This window comes from Miscanthus floridulus, chromosome 9 (genome assembly GCF_019320115.1).
Source record: "Miscanthus floridulus cultivar M001 chromosome 9, ASM1932011v1, whole genome shotgun sequence".
Taxonomy (NCBI): domain Eukaryota; kingdom Viridiplantae; phylum Streptophyta; class Magnoliopsida; order Poales; family Poaceae; genus Miscanthus; species Miscanthus floridulus.
The window spans coordinates 134971583-134990195 of NC_089588.1; the positions used below are offsets into that span (position 1 = coordinate 134971583).

An 18613-nucleotide genomic window follows, 5' to 3' on the forward strand; every position below is an offset into this window, starting at 1 on the left:
TTGTGGGGGCAGTGGGAGATGGCGGTGGGCTAGGGTTTGCGGCGGTGGCGGCTGGTGTCGGAGATGATGGCGCGGCGGCTGAGGAGGCTGAGGATCGATTGGATCGTGATACCAGGTTGTCAAGGGCCTGGTGACCTAGGGTAGCTGGCCCTCGACTACGCAGCTCGTAGTCTCGTGCCGTGTCTTCCAGAACGGAGGTTATGCCCCTCTCAGCTTCTGGGCTTGAGAACACAAGGGGGAGGAAGAGAGAGTTTGGGTAATTGATCTTTTCTTAACCCTTCAACGTTTGGGTTACACAATTATAAGGCCTGCGGCCACAACTGCTGAGCCAATGGCTCCTGAAAACAAGCAACCAAAAATAGGAAACTATAAATCTGGAAACAAAGCTAATCCTGCCGATTTCTAGCCACTGGTGTCGATCTTGACCGGTTCGTCGATCTCCTGCCGCGCCTGTGCAGCGCGCTCCGCGGCCCTGCGCACGTCGCGGGCACGGCGACGCCGCGTGTACGTTTTCCCGCACATGACAACATCACTGTTACCACGGGTGAAGTAGGGGCATTCATGGATTTCAGTATTTTTGAGCTTCTTGAACAAACGGTGAAGCCTAGCATCATCATACTGAAGATTACTGAGAAATCTCAGCCGCAACACCTCTGTCTCCCAACTGTTTTCGTAGTCTCCAAGCGTCTCCAGCTTTCCCCCTCTGATGTAGAGCTTCCTCACGCCAGTCGGCCGAACCCACTGCTCAAAGTCTGCCAGCGGGAAGCAATGGAGGTCGAGCTTCTTCAGGTTTGGAGGAAGGGCGTACATCATTGTCTCCACTGAATGACGAGGTGATGGTTCAGTGACGACGCCGTTCTTCGCAGAGCTCAGCACACCCCAGCTGATTCTCAACGACTCGAGTGATTTGAACTCGCCCAATTTCAAGAACTCGTCCTCCATCGGCACGGCCATTTTGCCGATGACGATGCCGAGCTTCCTGAGCCTCTCCAACTTTGTGAGCTCATTCAGATGGCAGAAATCTCTGCTGTTGGAGTTGGCAATCACAAACCCCTTGAGAATTTCGAGCCGCGTGAGCTGGCCGAGCCCTTTCGGTATGCCGACGAGCAGGTGGCACTCGGACAAGTCAAGATACTCCAGCCGATCGAGCTTTGTGATGCCCTGTCCCAGTTCTTCCAGGTTGTGGCATGCCCGGAGGTCCAGAACCTGGAGCTGGCGCAGCTTGCCAATGGAGTTGGGCAGGGACTCGATTCTTGAGATGCCCCGGAAGCTGACGTACCTGAGGTTCTTGCAGCTCTCCATGTCGCGGAAGCGCTCCACGCCGCTGATCTCGATGTGGCTGTCCATGGGGCTGGCGATCTGCTGGGCGGTGCTGAACTCCCTCCACTGCCCGAGCTGCAGCACGCGCAGCTCCTTCTTGCCGGCGAACCAGCGCTCGTTGAGCTCGACATACTTCTGTCCGATGTTGTATATGGCTCTCACCGCGGCGCTGAACCCAGCTGCCTGCTGTGCCTTGCCGCCGCGCAGGCACGCGCGGTGCGCGAACTCGACGTCGCCGAAGTTGAGCTCAAGGAACCCGTTGCGTCTGGCCACGCTGACCAGGAGGTCACGCATCCACGGCCGCACCGTGCACCTGTGGACCGTGCTGCAGAGAGCGGTGGTGGGGCCTGCTGGGATGATGATGCCCTTGGCAATAAGCTCGTCGAAGCGGCTCTTGCCCTCGTCGGCGGAGGGGACGAAGCCCTCGGCGACCCACCAGTGGAGAAGCATCCGCTTCTTGATGACGGCGCCTTCGGGGAAAGCGGCGAGGCAGAGAACGCAGCCGCGAAGGCGGGCCTCAAAGCCGCCCACAGCGAGCCTTAGGTGGCTCATCTGCGGGCCATGGCGGATCTCGCCCACCCTCTTGGTCATCACCGTAGCCGTGCCTGGGGCAGACACCTGTAACTGTGAGGGGGATGTAGTGGAAGATTCACCCCCTGCCCCACCATCATCGTCGCAGGGGATGTTGTAGGCCTCTCGAATGCCAGCCTTGATGGAGCCGACGCCGGCGTCGACAGCGAGCAGGCCCGCGTGGATTCGCGCTGCGTCGGGTGGCTCGTGCTGGAGCGCATCGTCGAGGTGCTGCTCGACAGGGTCGAAGCTGTAGCGGATGCGCTTCTCGGCGTCGTCTATGCGGCGGAAGACGCGCTCTAGCTGCACCATATCCCGGCGAACCTTCTCCAGCAGTGCCCGGCATCGGGCGCGTAATTTGGCGTCCTCTGCTGCAGAGCTGGCGGGGATCGGAGGCGGCGGTGCTTGGCCGTCGGTGGGATCAGAAGGCGATGCGTTCGAGTCGAGCAAGGCGCTGATGTTGGCGAGGCGAGCAAGGAGCGGGACGAGGATGTCCTCCTCGACGCCGCGGGATGTGGCGTTTCCATGAGCTAGGACGGACATAGCGCGTGGCGGTGTTGGAACAGAGGAGGGATTTTTTATGGATCAGTCTACTCCACTCACAAAAATAGAGAGGTTACCAGTCGACCCTGACTACCAGAGGCAACGATCGATCCCACAACGTACAGATTCGGATGAAAACGGTCGAAAACGGTCGGAAAACTCCTCAACCATTTTCAACTTCTATATTTGAATATGAAAACAAAAGCAAAAGCGGTAAAGCCGAACACGAAAACGAACATGAACTTATGGAATATCTAAAATTTCGAAAACGAACTAATCCGAACGAAATTATGTCGAATACGGTCGGTATACGAAAAATCAATACGAAATATTGACCCGTAGGACAAGTGCATAACAATTAATAAGTGCATGACCAATTGCATAACAATTAACAAGTCCTACAAATTTTATATAAAAAATATCTCTGTTTGACACCATATAAGAAATATATGATTTTTCTAAGACAACAAGCGCTTGTACGCGATTAATATACTGATAAAATTTTATTTAATTTTTTTGAATGTCTTAACAATCTCAAATGCTGAATTTAGAATTCGGGATATTTCGAATTAAAAGTAGAAAAGTAGGAAACGGTCGGAAAACTTCTAAACCGTTTCCGTTCCGATTTTGAATTTGGTGTTTCGTATTTCAAACTGAATTCAAATTTATCCGAAAATTCGATCGGGTTAAATATAGAAAATAATGCGGTTCAGTACAATATATTCCCGTACCGTTTTCATCCCTACCTACGGACATGAGGTGCACCAGCCCAGTACTCCACTCTCCAGTAGGCGGTCACAACTCACACGGACCGGCAGACATGAGCAATAAGTTCAATGATGAGTTTGTCTTATTCTGGTACACCCCCTATTTTAAAATATAAGATGTTTTCACTTTTTAAAGAACCCAGGTTTGTTAGTGAAGCAGTTTTTTTACTTTAGCTCTACAAACAACTTTATTGGTAAGCTGAAGCTGTTTCGCCTTTTGGCAACAACTTCTCATAATAGACAAAAAGAAAAAAAATGACCATAATACCCTATTGACACTGATTAGGTCATCACACCAGTGAGGAGCTAGATTGCTTGGTATAGACGGGCCAAATATTAGCCTAGCCGACCCTCAAGTTGGTCGATGCCTACATAAGACGAACACTTTACCTAGTGCCTCCGGCGATGAACGTGATACGCAAGATACGTTGTAGGAGGAGCCTCGTCGGGAGCGCGATATGCAAGACACGCCGACGAGGTCTCTGGAAACCCGAAACCCTGCGCATCCGGGAGGGGCCCTGTCGGGGCATATGCGGTGGCTATTGGCTGCCCTAGCGAGCCTGACTGCTCTAGAGATTCGTCATTGTTGATCCACCAGCCATGCAGCAGCAACGAAGGACAAGGAGAAGTAGTAGATGAGAAAAGGAGGACAAAAGTTGTAGTAGATTTGTTTTTGTCAATTGTGTAGTTGGATTACCTCAATCAACGTGATCCTCTAATATATATAGAGGGGTGTTCTTATCCAGTAGAAAACATCTCCTAAACTAAATCTACAAGTTTCCATTGAGTTAGATTCAACTCGAGCTCGGACCAGGAAAACCACCCTAATCGGATCCTAAAACTAGCATGGTCGGGTTTTTTTTTTTGGGGGGGGGGGGCAGCCAGGTGCCCTGGTGAGAAAATCTGGTCTGGCTGGATTCTGAAACCGTCCTGGCTGATTTTACTGACAAAACTGGCCTAGCCGGTTCTTAAATCCGGCCATGCCTGTTTTGTTACATTATCGTTGCCCCAAAAGTGTATTTTTCTTCGTCCGGACACCAAACAAGACGATCCATATATGTTTTTTGATTGTCTCGATGATAGGAACATGATGGTGGAGTCAGTTATGCATTTCGGTGAATATTTGCGGTCAACATACCCTTTGCCTTTTCTTTTCCTTCTCAATTTTTTGCTCGTCTTCTTCCCATGGTCTCTCTTTCTTTCGAATGCTTTCTTCCTCTTTCTTCCTAACGTCCGTTGTGGGGATTTCACTTAGCCTCCAAACCTTCACTTGTGATCGGCTAGGTGGAGGCCAAGGGTGTCCAACAGGAGAAGTGAGGAAGGAGAGGCGAGCGATAGCGAGGGTTATGCGAGTGAATGCCAAGAAATACAGGAGTAAATGACCATTAATTCATCGTTTACATAGCTATGCCTGCCTGGTATTTATAGGGCATACCCGGAGGCATAGCAAAGTTCCAATTTCCCTAGATGCGACCGGTTGAACTCTCGCATACACGCAGGAGCATCATGGACATTTGACACCCCGTTTCCAACCACCCTCTTGACGCCGTTAAGGCCTTAGCATGGGGGTCCACCCTCCGCTGTCTTCCTGTGATGGCCCCGAGTTTCCTCCTTCGCTGACCAATCTTGCGAATCGTCTTGGCCCCTTCAAAACAGAAGGTTGAGGTGCCCTGCTTTGGGAGTAGAGATGGCAATGAGTATATACCCGTCGGGTAGTGCTAACCCATACCCGTACCCACGAGATAAAATTTTACCCGCTAAAATACCTATACCCCTACAAACCAAAAGATCATGAATATATTATATTATTAGAATCATTTATCGTCAATTATTTGTGAATAGAAATCAACAATTATAACATAGCAACAAAAGAACCTTGATTAATAGTCTAATAGTCACAGATATCAGATATATGATTATTTCATAGTAATTAATGAATGCATATGTGTTGCTAAGGCGAGTATAAATTACCCATGGGTACACGGATGTGAGTTGTATGTTCTCGTATCCGTACCCGCATACCCGATGAGTAGATATATGTACCCATTAGTATACCAGCGGGTGAAGAATTCTTCTCGTACCCGTCTTTTTATCGGGTAAAACCCGTTGGGTAGTCAGGTTTCGGATACCATTGCCATCTCTACATGGGAGGGCTAGCAGGGTTGAGCAAGGTGTTTTGGTTGCTCCGCTTGTGGGGCGGGGCTGGTGGCCGAGGTTTCGACCGGGTTCTGGCTGGGCCGTGAGGAACCGATAGAGTATATAAATAGAAATAGACACCAAAACTCAAGCTCTGGCTGATTAGAGTAATATTAATGATATTGGACCAAAAATTTTATGAGATCAAGCGAATATAGTCCAGTAAAAACCACACAAATCAAATTTAAATTTAATGTTTTTAGACAACACAATTTAATTTTTGCGGTAGGAGCATTTTGGTTATTTGAATAATGGCCCACGAATTGACATCGTTTAATAATATGCCTATCAGAAAATGAAAAAAAAATCGGTGAAGGAGTCAAGTAAACTTTTTCTTACTATAAAAAATATCTATGCTCGTTTTTTTCCTGTGAATTGAACGGCCACCAACCAACCAAACCATGTGGATTGCTAGGCCCACGAATTGACATCGTTTAATAATATGCCTATCAGAAAATGAAAAAAAATCGGTGAAGGAGTCAAGTAAACTTTTTCTTACTATAAAAGGTATCTATGCTCGTTTTTTCCTGTGAATTGAACGGCCACCAACCAACCAAACCAGGTGGACTGCTAGGATCCACGAATTGACATCGTTTAATAATATGCCTATCAGAAAATGAAAAAAAAATCGGTGAAGGAGTCAAGTAAACTTTTTCTTACTATAAAAAATATCTATGCTCGTTTTTTTCCTGTGAATTGAACGGCCACCAACCAACCAAACCATGTGGATTGCTAGGCCCACGAATTGACATCGTATGCCTATCAGAAAATGGAAAAAATCGGTGAAGGAGTCAAGTAAACTTTTTCTTACTATAAAAGGTATCTATGCTCGTTTTTTTCCTGTGAATTGAACGGCCACCAACCAACCAAACCAGGTGGACTGCTAGGATCCAAGACATGGAACGGAAGTTCCTCGTTTCTTTTTAATTAAAATGTCTAGTACCTCCGATCCAAAATAAATATCGTTTCCATTTTCTAAAAATTTAACGCTTTTATCTTTGACTAAATATATAGAACAAAAAAATATTAATATTTATAGTATATAATTAGTATCACTAGATAGATCGTTGAATCTATTTTCATAATAATTTTATTTAAAGATATAAATGTTACGACTATTTTTTATAAATCAAGGTAAATTTAAGATAGTTTGATCGGCACGAATATCGTAGCGACACATATTTTAGGACGCAGAGAGCAGACTTGGTCAAGCCTGTCATCGTTAACAGTAATCATACTATTTTTTAGACAACATCCTAATACACTGTATACTTTTTGGACCACAGCCTAATAAACTAGTATTATATTAAAAATAAAGATCTTTAATTTGAAAGACGATCCGTCCAGTCTCCGGTCACATGGTCTTCTACAGTACTATCCGTGGCCATGGGCACCCTCTGCAGCTCTGCCAGATGCGCAGCTCTATAAATGTCCAAATGCACGACGCTGTCCGAACGAGCACGCCCCACAACTCAGGGCCTGTTTACTTCGTAAAAATTTTCGTCCAAAGTATCGCATCGAATCTTGCGACATATGCATAGAGTATTAAATGTAGACGAAAAAAAAACTAATTACACAGTTGGGTGAGAAATCGTGAGATGAAACTTTCGAACCTAATTAATCCATAATTAGACACTAATTACCAAATACAAACGAATGTGCTACAGTAGTCAAACAGTAGCCAAACCCAAAAAAAATTAGAAACTAAACGCGCGGGCAGCACGGTTCATGAGAGCTGTCTAGCAAGACTAGGGTGTTTGGATTCGTGACTAAATTTTAGGATGTTCCGATGCTAATTAAAATAACTAAATATGAGCTAATCATAAAATTAATTACAGAAGCCATGACTAATTCGCGAGACGAATCTATTAAGCCTAATCAATTTGTCATCAGTATATGTTTACTGTAGCACCACATTGTCAAATCGTGGACTAATTAGACTTAATAGATTTGTATCGTAAATTAGTCTCAATCTGTGCAATTAGTTTTATAATTAGCCTATGTTTAATACTCTAAATTAGTGTGAAATATCCGATGTGACAGAGACTAAAGTTTAGGAGGAGGAAACCAAACACCCCGTAATACTCCCTCCGTCTCAATTTATAAGGCGCAACCACCTCTGGTTCAAAAATTAAGGAACGCATTTAATTCTATTTCTCAACACTAGTACCGAGCTGACTGAAAAAGTGCATTGAACCAGACTTATTCGATACTGTCGACTTCCAGTCGCTGGGTGTCGTCTACCTCTCCTTCGTTGTACTGCTCAACCCTTGGGGAGCTCCATATTAAATCTGCTGGCAAGATGGCCTCGGAGCCATATAAAGAGAAGAAGGGTGAATACCCTGTAGCTCTACTCTGCTGAGTGCGTAAACCCCAAACCACCTTGGGTAACTCCTGCAACCACTTCCTTCCATAGTCTTTGAGCTCATCATACAGTCGGGGCTTGAGTCTGGCTAGCAATAGACCATTGGCCATCTCAACCTGGCCGTTAGCCTAAGGGTGAGCGACGGAAGCATAGTCGATGTTGATGCCGCAATCTTGTGCCCAAATTTGAAATTCGACAGCTTTGAAGGGTGAGCCGAGGTCTATGATGATCCGATTGGGCATACCAAAGCGATGCATTATCTCCTGCATGAACTCGACTGCCTTTGTGGCGTTGAACTTGACGAGTGGTTTTTACTCGATCCACTTGGTGAACTTGTCGATAGCGACGTAGATGTACTCGAAACCACCCGGGGCCCGTTTGAGGGTTCTGACCATATCGAGCCCCAACAAGAAAAGGACCATGACGGGGGATGCAGATCAAATTGTGCACTGGGACGTGGGCTTGTTTTGCAAAAAAAAACTGGCATCCCTTGCAATGCTTGACTAATTCTTCTGCATCTTTGAGTGTTATGGGCCAATAGTACCCGGATCGGAAGGCTTTGCCAACTAAGGTCCTTGAGGCAGCATGATTGCCATATCACCCGGCGTGGATCTCCTCGAGTATCTCCTTGCCTTCTTCTGCTATTATGAATTTGAGAAGGACACCAGAGGACACGCCACGTCGATAAAGCTTGTCACCGACTAAGACATAGTTTCGGCTTCTACGTGTGACTTGCTCGACTTCTACTTTATCAGCTGGCAATTTATGATCCCGTATGTAGTCAATGAACACTTGAGTCCAGGACGGTGTAACGGTTAAGACCTGTACGTCGCGCATTGGTGTGTCAACTGAAGGGGTGGCCTCCTGCTTAATCGAGGAAGCTGCTAGTTCTTGAACAAATACTCCAGCTGGAACTAGTGCCCTGTCTGATCTGACTTTGGCTAGAACATCTGCTGCAACATTTAGATATCGCACCACGTGGTGGATTTCAAGTCCTTGAAAGTGCTTCTCAAGCTTGCGGACTTCAGCGCAGTAGGCATCCATGGTCTCCTTTGCGCAGTCCCAATCCTTGTTGAATTGATTGACCACCACGAAGGAGTCACCGTAGATGAGCAGGCATTTGATTCCGAGTGAAACCGTGAGTTGGAGGCCATGAAGGAGTGCCTCATACTCGACTTCGTTGTTAGTGGCTGGCCAGAGAATTTGCAAGACATACTTGAGCTGTGTGGATTTTGGCCATGAAGGAGAGCCTCATACTTGAGCAAGACGTACTTCGTTGTTAGTCGGAGAGATAAATAAACTCCAGCACCTACGCCACCAAGCTTTAAAGAACCATCGAAATACATCTTCCAGTGATCCAATATAGCTTCACCGGGTGGCTGCTAGATTTCTGTCCACTCGGCTATGAAGTCGGCTAATACTTGAGACTTGATAGCTTTGCGTGGGATGAATTCGATCTGGTGTGAGCCGAGTTCGACTGCCCACTTGGATATGCGTCCCGTAGCATTTTGATTGCATAGGATGTCACCGAGTGGGAAGTCAGTGACCACGGTGATCTTGTGTTCATCAAAATAGTGGCGGAGCTTGCGTGATGTAATCAGGAGGGCATAGAGTAGCTTCTGTACATGTGGGTAACGGACCTTGGAGTCTGACAGCACTTCGCTGATGTAATAGACAGGTCATTGTACCATGTACGTATGGCCTTCCTCTGCCCGTTCCACCATGATTGATGTACTAACCACGCTTGTAGTCGCTGCAATGTATAGTAATAAGGGTTCCTTTCGCTCGGGAGGAGTGATAACTAGAGCAGTGGTGAGGTATGCCTTAAGCTTCTCAAAGGCCTCGTTTGCATCCGTAGTCCACTCGAACTTACCTGACTTCTTCAAAAGCTTGAAAAGGGCAATTCTTTCTCGCTGAGTCGGAAAATAAATCAATTGAGGGTGGTCATGCACCCTGTAAGCTTCTGAACATCCTTGACGTAGTGGGGGGACCCATCCGAGTAATTGCTTGAATTTGTTTCATGCTGGACTCGATGCCCCGATGACTGATAAGGAAACCAAGGAGCTGGCCTGAGGGAACACCGAAGACGCACTTAGTCGAATTAAGCTTCCACTTATATGCCCTGAGATTGGTGAAAGTTTCAGTTAAGTCGTCAATCAGCGTTGAAGGATCCTTAGTTTTAACAACCACAACATCAATGTAGGCTTCTACATTTCGACTGATATGTTCACTTAGGCATGCTTGGATGGCACATTGATACGTGGATCCCGCGTTCTTCAACCCAAAGGACATAGTCATGTAGAAGTAGGCGCTAAATAGAGTGATGAAAGAGGTCTTGCTTTGGTCTTCTTTCCTCAAGGCAATCTGATGGTAGCCCGAGTAACAATCAAGGAAAGATAAAAGAGCTGACCCAACTATGGAATTTACGATCTGATCAATATGAGGCAAGCCAAAGGGATCCTTTGGGCAATGCTTATTGAGATTGGTGTAGTCAACGCACATGCGCCACTCGGTCGAGTTCTTCTTTTGTACCAACACCGGGTTAGCCAGCCAGTCAGGATGAAGGATTTCCCTAATGAACCCGGTGGCTAACAGCTTCGTGATTTCCTTCTTGATTCCTTCTTTCTTGTCTGGCGAGAAACGCCGTAATCTCTGTTTCACCGGCTTAGAGTCGGGATTAAACTCCAATTTGTGCTCAACCAACTCTCTTGGGACACCTGGCATATCAGTCGGCTTCCAAACGAAAATATATTTGTTGTCCCTGAGAAAGTTGGTGAGCGCGAGTTCCTATTTCGTGGATAGGTGGGCACTGATGACCGCTGTCTTGGTGGCATCTCCGCTTCCTAGGTCAATCTTTTTGACATCCGAGTCTATAGGCGGTGTAATGATACCCGCCTTCTAGTCGGTATCTCCATGTCTTTAGGCTTGGTATGGTGCGCAAGCTTGGCAATCTCTTGTACTTTGAGTGTGAGTTGAGCCTTGGCTGCGATCTGGATGGCTTCTGTGTCGTAGTCGAATGAGTGCTTTAGGTTGCCTCGGAAAGAGAGTACCCCATTCGGACCCAGCATCTTGAGCAAGAGGTATGGATAATGGGGGACTGCCATGAACTTAGCCAGCACGGGACGCCCGAAGATGGCATGATATGATGAATCAAAGTCGGCCACCTCAAACTTGATGAACTCTGTTCGGTAGTTGTCTGGGGCGCCAAACGTAACTGGGAGCATGATCGGTCCAAGTGGCGTAGCAGCTTTGCCGGGTATAATCCCATAAAAAGGGACGTCTATAGTCGTAAGTTGACTCACAAAATCTAGGCCTATTTTCTTCAATGTGTCGGCAAAGATGAGGTTTAATCCTGCACCGCCATCGATTAGAACCTTGGTGACAGTCATGCCTGCTATGGTTGGACCTAGGACAAGTGGATAGTGACCGACATTGGATATGCTGGTCCACTGGTCCTTCCTAGAAAACTAAATTGGGTACTTGGACCAGTTGAGGTATTTGGGTGTGGCAGGCTCTGCCGCCATGATATCCCATAGGGCTAGTTTCTCTTGCCGCTTGGATGATGAAGTCAGAACTCCTGCAAAAATAACGGCGACAACGCCCTTGGGATGCTGATAACCCTGGTCATCTTGATCTTCCTCGTCTTTCTTGTTATTGTCTTTGTCTTTGCCCTTGTCGTCCTTGCTATTGAAACCCAAATCCTTGAGTTGCCTGCACTCGACAGCTGTGTGTCTGGAGTTTTTATGGAAAGGGCAGGGTAATCCGCATAAGTCTTCAAACTGCCTTGGTTTACTAGACTTTTTGGACTTGTCCATGGTGGCAAGGGTGTTATCGGGTCCTCGCTTCCTACTAGGTTGCCCACCCTAGTTGCCCTTGGAGTTGTAGCCCTGATTGTCCCAATTGTCTTGACGATTGCGGTCGGGGAACCTCTCATGCGTCCGCTCCTCGGAAGCAATCATCTTCTAAATAGTATGGTGGAACTCATCCGCTATCTTCGGGTTGTCGTTGCAGAAAGCTTGGAACTGTCATCGCTCCTTGATCCTGTTGGAAAAGTGTTCGATCACCTCTCTTTCAGTGATATCGAAAACTTGGGCTCGTATCTTTGCAAAACGTCGATAATATTCCCTGAGATTCTCGTTGGGGAGCTGCTTGCAGCTTCTGAGCTCAATCTGAGTACTTGGTTGGGTGAGTACACCACAAAAGTTCTCAGAGAACTTCCTCTGAAGATCGTCCCAAGTGTCAATTGAGTTGGGGCGAAACTTATCGAACCAAGCGAGTGGCACGGGCTCAAGCGCCATTGGGAAGTAGAGAGTTTTGATATCATTGTTACCACTAGCGAGTTCTATTGATTGAGAGTAAATGCGAAGCCACTGGTTCACCTCTATTTTCCTGTTGTACTTGGTGTGATTGGATGGCTTGAATTTATAAGGCAGTTGGATTGAAGTAAGACGCCTTGAAAAACAAGGGAATGTGTCTCATATGCCGGCTTCCCTGTACTCAGATTCTACGCCGCCCTCTCAGTTGCTGAGGTGATATCACAGATCATTCAGAGGCAGGTTGGCCAGTTGCCTGTCTCTATTGCCTCTGTTCTAGCTGCCCTGTCCCCCAAGCCTATCTTGGGTGGGAATTCCTTGCTCTAGTCTCCTAGCCCCCCTGAGAGGGGTTGTTGATGGAGGCCAGGTTTCTGCCTTGTAACTGTATAGCAGTGGACTCTAATATAACTCTGAGACATTGCTGTTCTAGAGTTGGATTCCGGATATCAACCAGTTCTGTTGCCAGGGCGTAAACGTTGGCGTAAGGTGTCGCGAAAACCTTGTGGTCAGCGATCTCCATGAAGTTAGCGTTGAGGTTTCGTGAGGCTGATGCCCTTCTCTGGTCACGATCCTGACGTTGTTGATTCCTTATCTCATCTTCATGACGTTGTTCGGCTTCGGCCTCCTCAGCCAAACGTAGCCATTCGACTTCACGGCATCTTGCCTCATACTGCTCCTACTCCTCCTTGCGGTGCTATGCGCGGTTTCGACTAGCCTACCATTATTTGTTCTTCTTTTCTCTCGTAGCCTTTTGTTCGTCTGTTCCCTTGGCTGCTGTGGGGGTATCAGCTGAGCTGCTGGACAAGCTTTCATCGCCAGATTGAACATCGGGTGGCTGTGGCATGGGAATATGTGGTGGCTGGCGTACCATGAGAACTTCCTGATTATGGCATAAGGTGTTGTTGGTCCTAGATTCTGCCATAGCCACGCTGTCTAGGACGTCTGTAGAACTCGTGTCCTCTGTTGGGAGAGTGCTGCCTTCTTGATATGGCAACAACTCCACCATGCCGACAAGGCGAGAGAAGTCTGGAGAGATGTTGAGTGGCTTAGCGCCAGGCTAGTGTACGATATAGCCTTCGGTAGTGATAGACAATACTATACCTTGTTGTGCTCCTGTTAAAGGAATCTCTTGTGTTGACCAAGATGTTGAATTGACTCCGGATAAATGGAATCTGAGTTCTTGAGTCCGAGTGGGAAATGACTTGGGTCTTCGGTGCTGGAACCTAATTTGGAGTTTGAGTCGGACAAGTCAGTCGTGTCCGAGTGGGAGTCATGATCCTTTAGGGTCTTCTGAGTTCGAGTTAGATCGGAAATGAAAAGAGTGGAAAATTTCTTGATGAGATGATCCATCATGGTTGTCAAAACCGTTGGAGAAGCCTGAGGTGCCAGGATCTCCATGAGGTGACCTTAGAGTTTGCCACGGTCGTCGGCCGTGCAGATCCAGGAGCTGAAGACGAAGGTGGAACCCGCTGGGAAAATCATGTTGTTGGGGTCCGTCGAGCTCTCGATCTTGAAGTCACCGAAAGCCCCTACATGGCGCACTAGCTATCGGTGTTTGATGACCGGCAACTCATCACAGGGTTACCTGGGACGATGGTTGGTGGGCTTTGATGTACGATGAACTCGGCGATAAACGCAAGAGACGATGATTTATACTGGTTCAAGCCGCGATGCGCGTAATACCTTACGTCCAGTGCAGCGTGTGGCCTTTTACGTTAGATTGGTTTGTATGATTGTCTGTACAAGGGGGTGCGCCCTGCCTCTCTTTATATAGGGCAGAGGGCAGAGACACATATCTAGTCCAAGTCGGTTATAATGGAAGAGTCCTAGTTATATTACAGAAGCTAAATTTCCAAGTAATCCAACTAGGTCAATCCTTGATAGCTTGAAGTCCACGCCACCTTGCCTCGCGTCCTCAAGCAGACCGTGGGCCAGTCCAGGGCCTAGTCGGGTAATTGCCCCCGTAGGGAACCCCTAGGACCCTGGTCCGTCACATGGGCTATGCAAAAGTAAAAAAAATGGACACATGAAGGTCCATAATATTGAAAAAATATATGGCCACATGAAGGCTCATAATTGAAAAAAAGAGAGAGAGATAGCCATGTCTCAATTTAATAAATTAGAGAGAGAGATCATATCTACAAACGGAGTACAACCATACCATGTTCCACACACATGCACATCTTGATCTAAGAGTATGATATTTTTCTCCTTGGATCCTTATTTTGACTTTACAATATATGCAATGCAAGTATGTTTTCATATTTATCCCTACCTGAGCTCCACATAAACCTTTGTAAAAGTAGGATGACACAAAAGAAGGCAAAACAATGTTATGCCTTGGTAAGGAATCATACACCATTGAGCGACTTGAGAGTACCATTTGAGGAGTATAAGTGTACTATGCTTTTCTTGTGAAAATGTTGAAAACTCCAAGTTACTAAGACGAGAATTTGGGAAGATGACTTTGCTTCGAGAACTGTTCCACTTTTCAACCGGTCAATGATATATGTTAGCCAATACCACATATCCCACCTGTGTAAGGAATGTGTTGGAATAGCCTTTATGTTAGCTATATATCTTAAGGTGTTATGTTCATGTTTGCTTTTATCTTCAACCTTTACTAGAGGACGAACAAAGGCTAAGTGTGGGGGAGCTTGTTGACGGTCACTAACGTCAACTATAAACCATCAATTTGACTTACATATATTCTTAAAATCAGTTACCAACATAGGTATAGTGATTTAAACTAAGTATTTTCACGAGTTTTGGTGATTTTGTGAATGCAGGAGGATTTAACCAGAAAATGGACCAAGTGGGCCACATATTCACAAGTAAATCAGGTCCATTCGACATGAAACCGACTTCATTGGGCCTTAATCCACCATCCATGACAAATGAGATGAATCCACACTGGATGGGGCCCAGGGGGGTTGGCCAACCCCCCAGGTCCCACCTGTCGGCACCAGCTTTCTTCCACTATCTTTGAGGATCATTCTCCACCATTTATCAAGGTCGATTTGATTAGAGAGTCAAGATTTCGCATTGCCATGGATCCATGGGCCCACAGGGTGCCGGGTGCCCCCTATAAATGGACCCCTAGACCCCCTCCAGGAAGGGGGATCGCATTCAAGAGAAGATTAGTCTCTAGTAGGAGCTACTCTTATGATACTTAGAAAATAGAGAGATAGAGAGTGACGGAAAATTTAGAGGAGTACTAGTGAAAGGTCCTTGTTTGGTTTTGGTAATTGAGTGACAACCTAGTTGGACTAATATATGTTTAAGTGAAATACACAGGTGATTAGTCCACAGGTAATTATGTGATAAAGGAGCTCATTGCATATGAGACATGACATGGAGTCATGTGACTAGGTGGAGAAGATCAAGATGAGGCTTGGCTTGATGGACCGGTTGCAAGTGTGAAGGGCAAGTTAGAGGCTTTGAAGCACTGGACCGCGTGGCGGGATGCTTGAGCAAAGACTTGGCGCCGATGGACCGATGCAACGATGAAGAGCAGTGAGGTCAAGATCGATGAACCAATATGTCGCATGATGATATGAAGTGGATCATATCATTTGTGATAGTGTTGCATCAACATTTGGAGAAGATGGAATGGAATGCGCAAGGCAAAGGTATAACCTAGGGCATTTCATTTCACCGGTCATAGATGTGTAGAGAAGTTTATGACCGGATTTAGGATAGATGGACGTACTATCAAGAGGGGCAAACTTGTTTGCATATCGGTCATCTAGTGCCACTTGAGCGATCTAACATTGCAATATGCTAGGATTGAGTGGCGTGGTGAGAACAAGTGAAAACCCTTTGAAAAATGTTTGTGAAAATGCTAACTCACTCACACATATGGTGGTACACTTGTGGAGTTGGCACATTTGCAAAGGGGTTGAAGAAATGGTGAAGAGGTGCTCACTGTGGAGCACCAGACGCAGTGACCGGACGCTGGCCCCGTGGGACCGGACGTGTCCGGTGGCAAACCATAGGAGAAGGGCTTCACTGCCGTTGCGACTGGATGCTAGCCTTGGGTGCTACCGGACGTGACTCTGCTCAGCTAGGTGAGCAGCTCAGAGGTGACCGGACGCTAGGCGAGTCCGGTCAAGGTGACCGAACGCGTCCGGCCAATGAAAATCATCTCTGGAACCTCTCTGAGTTGGACCAGACGTTGAGGCGTTGCGAGTCCAGTCAAGTGGCCGGACGCATCTAGTGTGAGTACTGCGCGCGCGCGCAAAGATGCCATTGCACGTCAATGGTAACTTTCAAACGGTCGGGACACGTGTCAACGGGCGATACACCGGACGCTGGTGACCGGACACATCTGGTGCACCTGCAGCGCGTCCGGTGCAACATTAACCGTGCGCGAGCTGAGGTAGCCATTGGAGATGAATGGCTATGGTTGAACATGAGAGACACATGGCAGCATCTGGTGGACCGGACGCTGCACGATCGGACACGGCGCTTTCGGTGAGCGCGTCCGGTTGTTGCGCAGAAAGCCCAGTGAAGGGGCATAACGGCTCTATTCTTTTGTGGGCTATAAATCTAAGCATAAGCCAGCCTTGGGCTGGTTGCTGAGCACCCTTGAGCCTTGGTGGCTTGTGTAGGTGTGCTTGGGAGCCCTCTAACTCACCTGTGCTTGCAAGAGTGCGAATCGATTGCAAGTGAGTGCGATTCTAGTGCGTTGCTTTGTGAGATAGCATCGAGTGGCACTAGGTGTTCATGTTGCAAGCCGGTGGTGCTTGTTACTCTTGGAGGTTGCCACCTCCTAGACGGCTTGGTGGCTTGTGGCTCCGTCGAAGCACGCAAGAAGATTGTGCGTGGCTCCGTAAAAGGCTTGTGAGGGGCATTGTGCTCGCCCTGCGGGGATTGCAAAGAGCAACTCTAGTAGAACGTGTCATTGAGCTACCTTCACTTGTGGTGCCCTATTGTGGGCTAGGTTCTTGCAGCGCCCAGTGTGGGCTAGGTTTGTGGGAACACCTATTAGCCGTCGAACCCCAAAGTGAACGGTCGACACAATGGGGACTAGCTTGGTGGCAACCAAGTGAACCTCAGGAGAAAAATCACCGTGTCAACCTTGTCATCATCTTCTCGATGGTTAGCTCTTTACATACACCAGCTCTTTACTTAGTTCATATACTTTATGCTTGTGTAGTTGCTCTAGTAACTAGTTTAGTTTTAGTAACTTGCTAGTTATCTTCTTTGCTTGTGTAGCTTAGAAGGAGATCCCTTGCGTAACTAGTTGGCTTGTGTAGCCTTGCTAGTTACATTGCTTAGTTTGTGTAGCTAAGTAATTTGAGCTCTCTAGTTTCGCTTGTGTAGCCTTGCTATTGAGCATTGTTAGTGAGCTTAGGCTTTGTGCGCTTTGCTTTATTAGTTTGTGTAGGAGCTCCCCGGTGTGCTTAAAGTACTAGTTGCTTAGGTTTATGTGACCTTGCAACCTAGACTTGTTTAGGTGAGCTTCTTAGCCTGGCACCTTAGTAGCATAATTAGTTCATTGTTTAGGTGCTTGAAGTAATAGGTAGAGGGGTGTAGTCTTGGCTAGACCGATAAGTTTAATTCCGTATTTGTTTCGGTTAGCCGGTGCGATTAATTTTAGAAAGGACTATTCACCCCCTCTAGTCTGTTATCTCGACCCTACAACTGGCCTATCAGTATTCTCTCTCTGACTTGTTCCTTGGCGGATCTAGGCTCTACTTGATGCCTGCATTCAAGACAACTCTGGTAATTGACTTCTGATTCAAAGTAAGTATTGTTTTCTGGTGTTCATTAGGATCACGACTCGTTTGAGTGCTTTAATCCTTGTAGCTCTTGGATTGAAGTATTAATCGTTAGTGTGAGCGTGGTGCTTAGACTTTCGGTTACTCGTGGATGCACCCTGCATTCCGAAATAGTGGTAGATCGCAGGAGTGACAGTCTCGTTGATCCTCTGTAGTCCACTTCCCGTCTGTAGGACTAGTAGGACGTGTGTTGAGAAGGAGGAAGTATATTTCTGCTACACTCTTCCTTAGTAATGTCCCCAAGTGAACACTAGAATACAAACGCTTTCTTATAAGTTAGAAGTTAAGACCCTTAGAAGTTCTTTCTACACTCTTGTTATCCATAACCTTGTTGCCCTCCCAGGTTAAGTTAGTTCGTAGTTAATCTCACACATTTCCCTGTTGATACGATACTCTTGAATACTCTTGGGTGAAAAGCTACAATCGATATCCGTGCGCTTGCGGATTATTCTACGTGCCCTTATAGATACCAACAATTAATGAAATGATACGCAGCTCTCCTGCGTTGTTCGAGAAAAAAGATACCAACAATTCCAAGGTTAGAGAGATGAATTTGGTCATTCATGGCATTGCTTGCAAAATTCCATAGAAACTCATTAGAGAAAATTGGGAGAATCTCATGGAGAGATTGAGCAAGGGTTGGTCTTGAGCTTACCCTTGAGATGGTGGAGAGATCACCAAGCCTCATTCTCCAACATGCATGAAGAGATTGAGAGTTAGGGTTTGAGAGAGAATTTCAAGGGAAATCATCAT

General features: G+C 46.8%; 2 protein-coding genes across 2 annotated transcripts; both read right to left on the reverse strand.

Annotated features, from left to right (window-relative positions):
- Nucleotides 1–251: 251 nt before the first annotated feature.
- LOC136484314 (disease resistance RPP13-like protein 4) lies at nt 252–2472 on the reverse strand. Its single transcript, XM_066481563.1, has one exon. The coding sequence runs from the start codon at nt 2431–2433 to the stop codon at nt 403–405; it is 2031 nt and encodes a 676-aa protein (XP_066337660.1). The 5' UTR covers nt 2434–2472; the 3' UTR covers nt 252–402.
- Nucleotides 2473–8358: 5886 nt separating this feature from the next.
- Nucleotides 8359–8805, reverse strand: LOC136481019 (uncharacterized). The gene has a single exon (XM_066478411.1). The coding sequence runs from the start codon at nt 8803–8805 to the stop codon at nt 8359–8361; it is 447 nt and encodes a 148-aa protein (XP_066334508.1).
- Between the last annotated feature and the right edge of the window lie 9808 nt (nt 8806–18613).

Excerpts from the sequence above, each read along its gene's own strand:
- LOC136481019 (XM_066478411.1), bottom strand. The coding sequence starts at position 8,805 with ATGGATGCCTACTGCGCTGAAGTCCGCAAGCTTGAGAAGCACTTTCAA.
- LOC136484314 (XM_066481563.1), bottom strand. The coding sequence starts at position 2,433 with ATGTCCGTCCTAGCTCATGGAAACGCCACATCCCGCGGCGTCGAGGAG.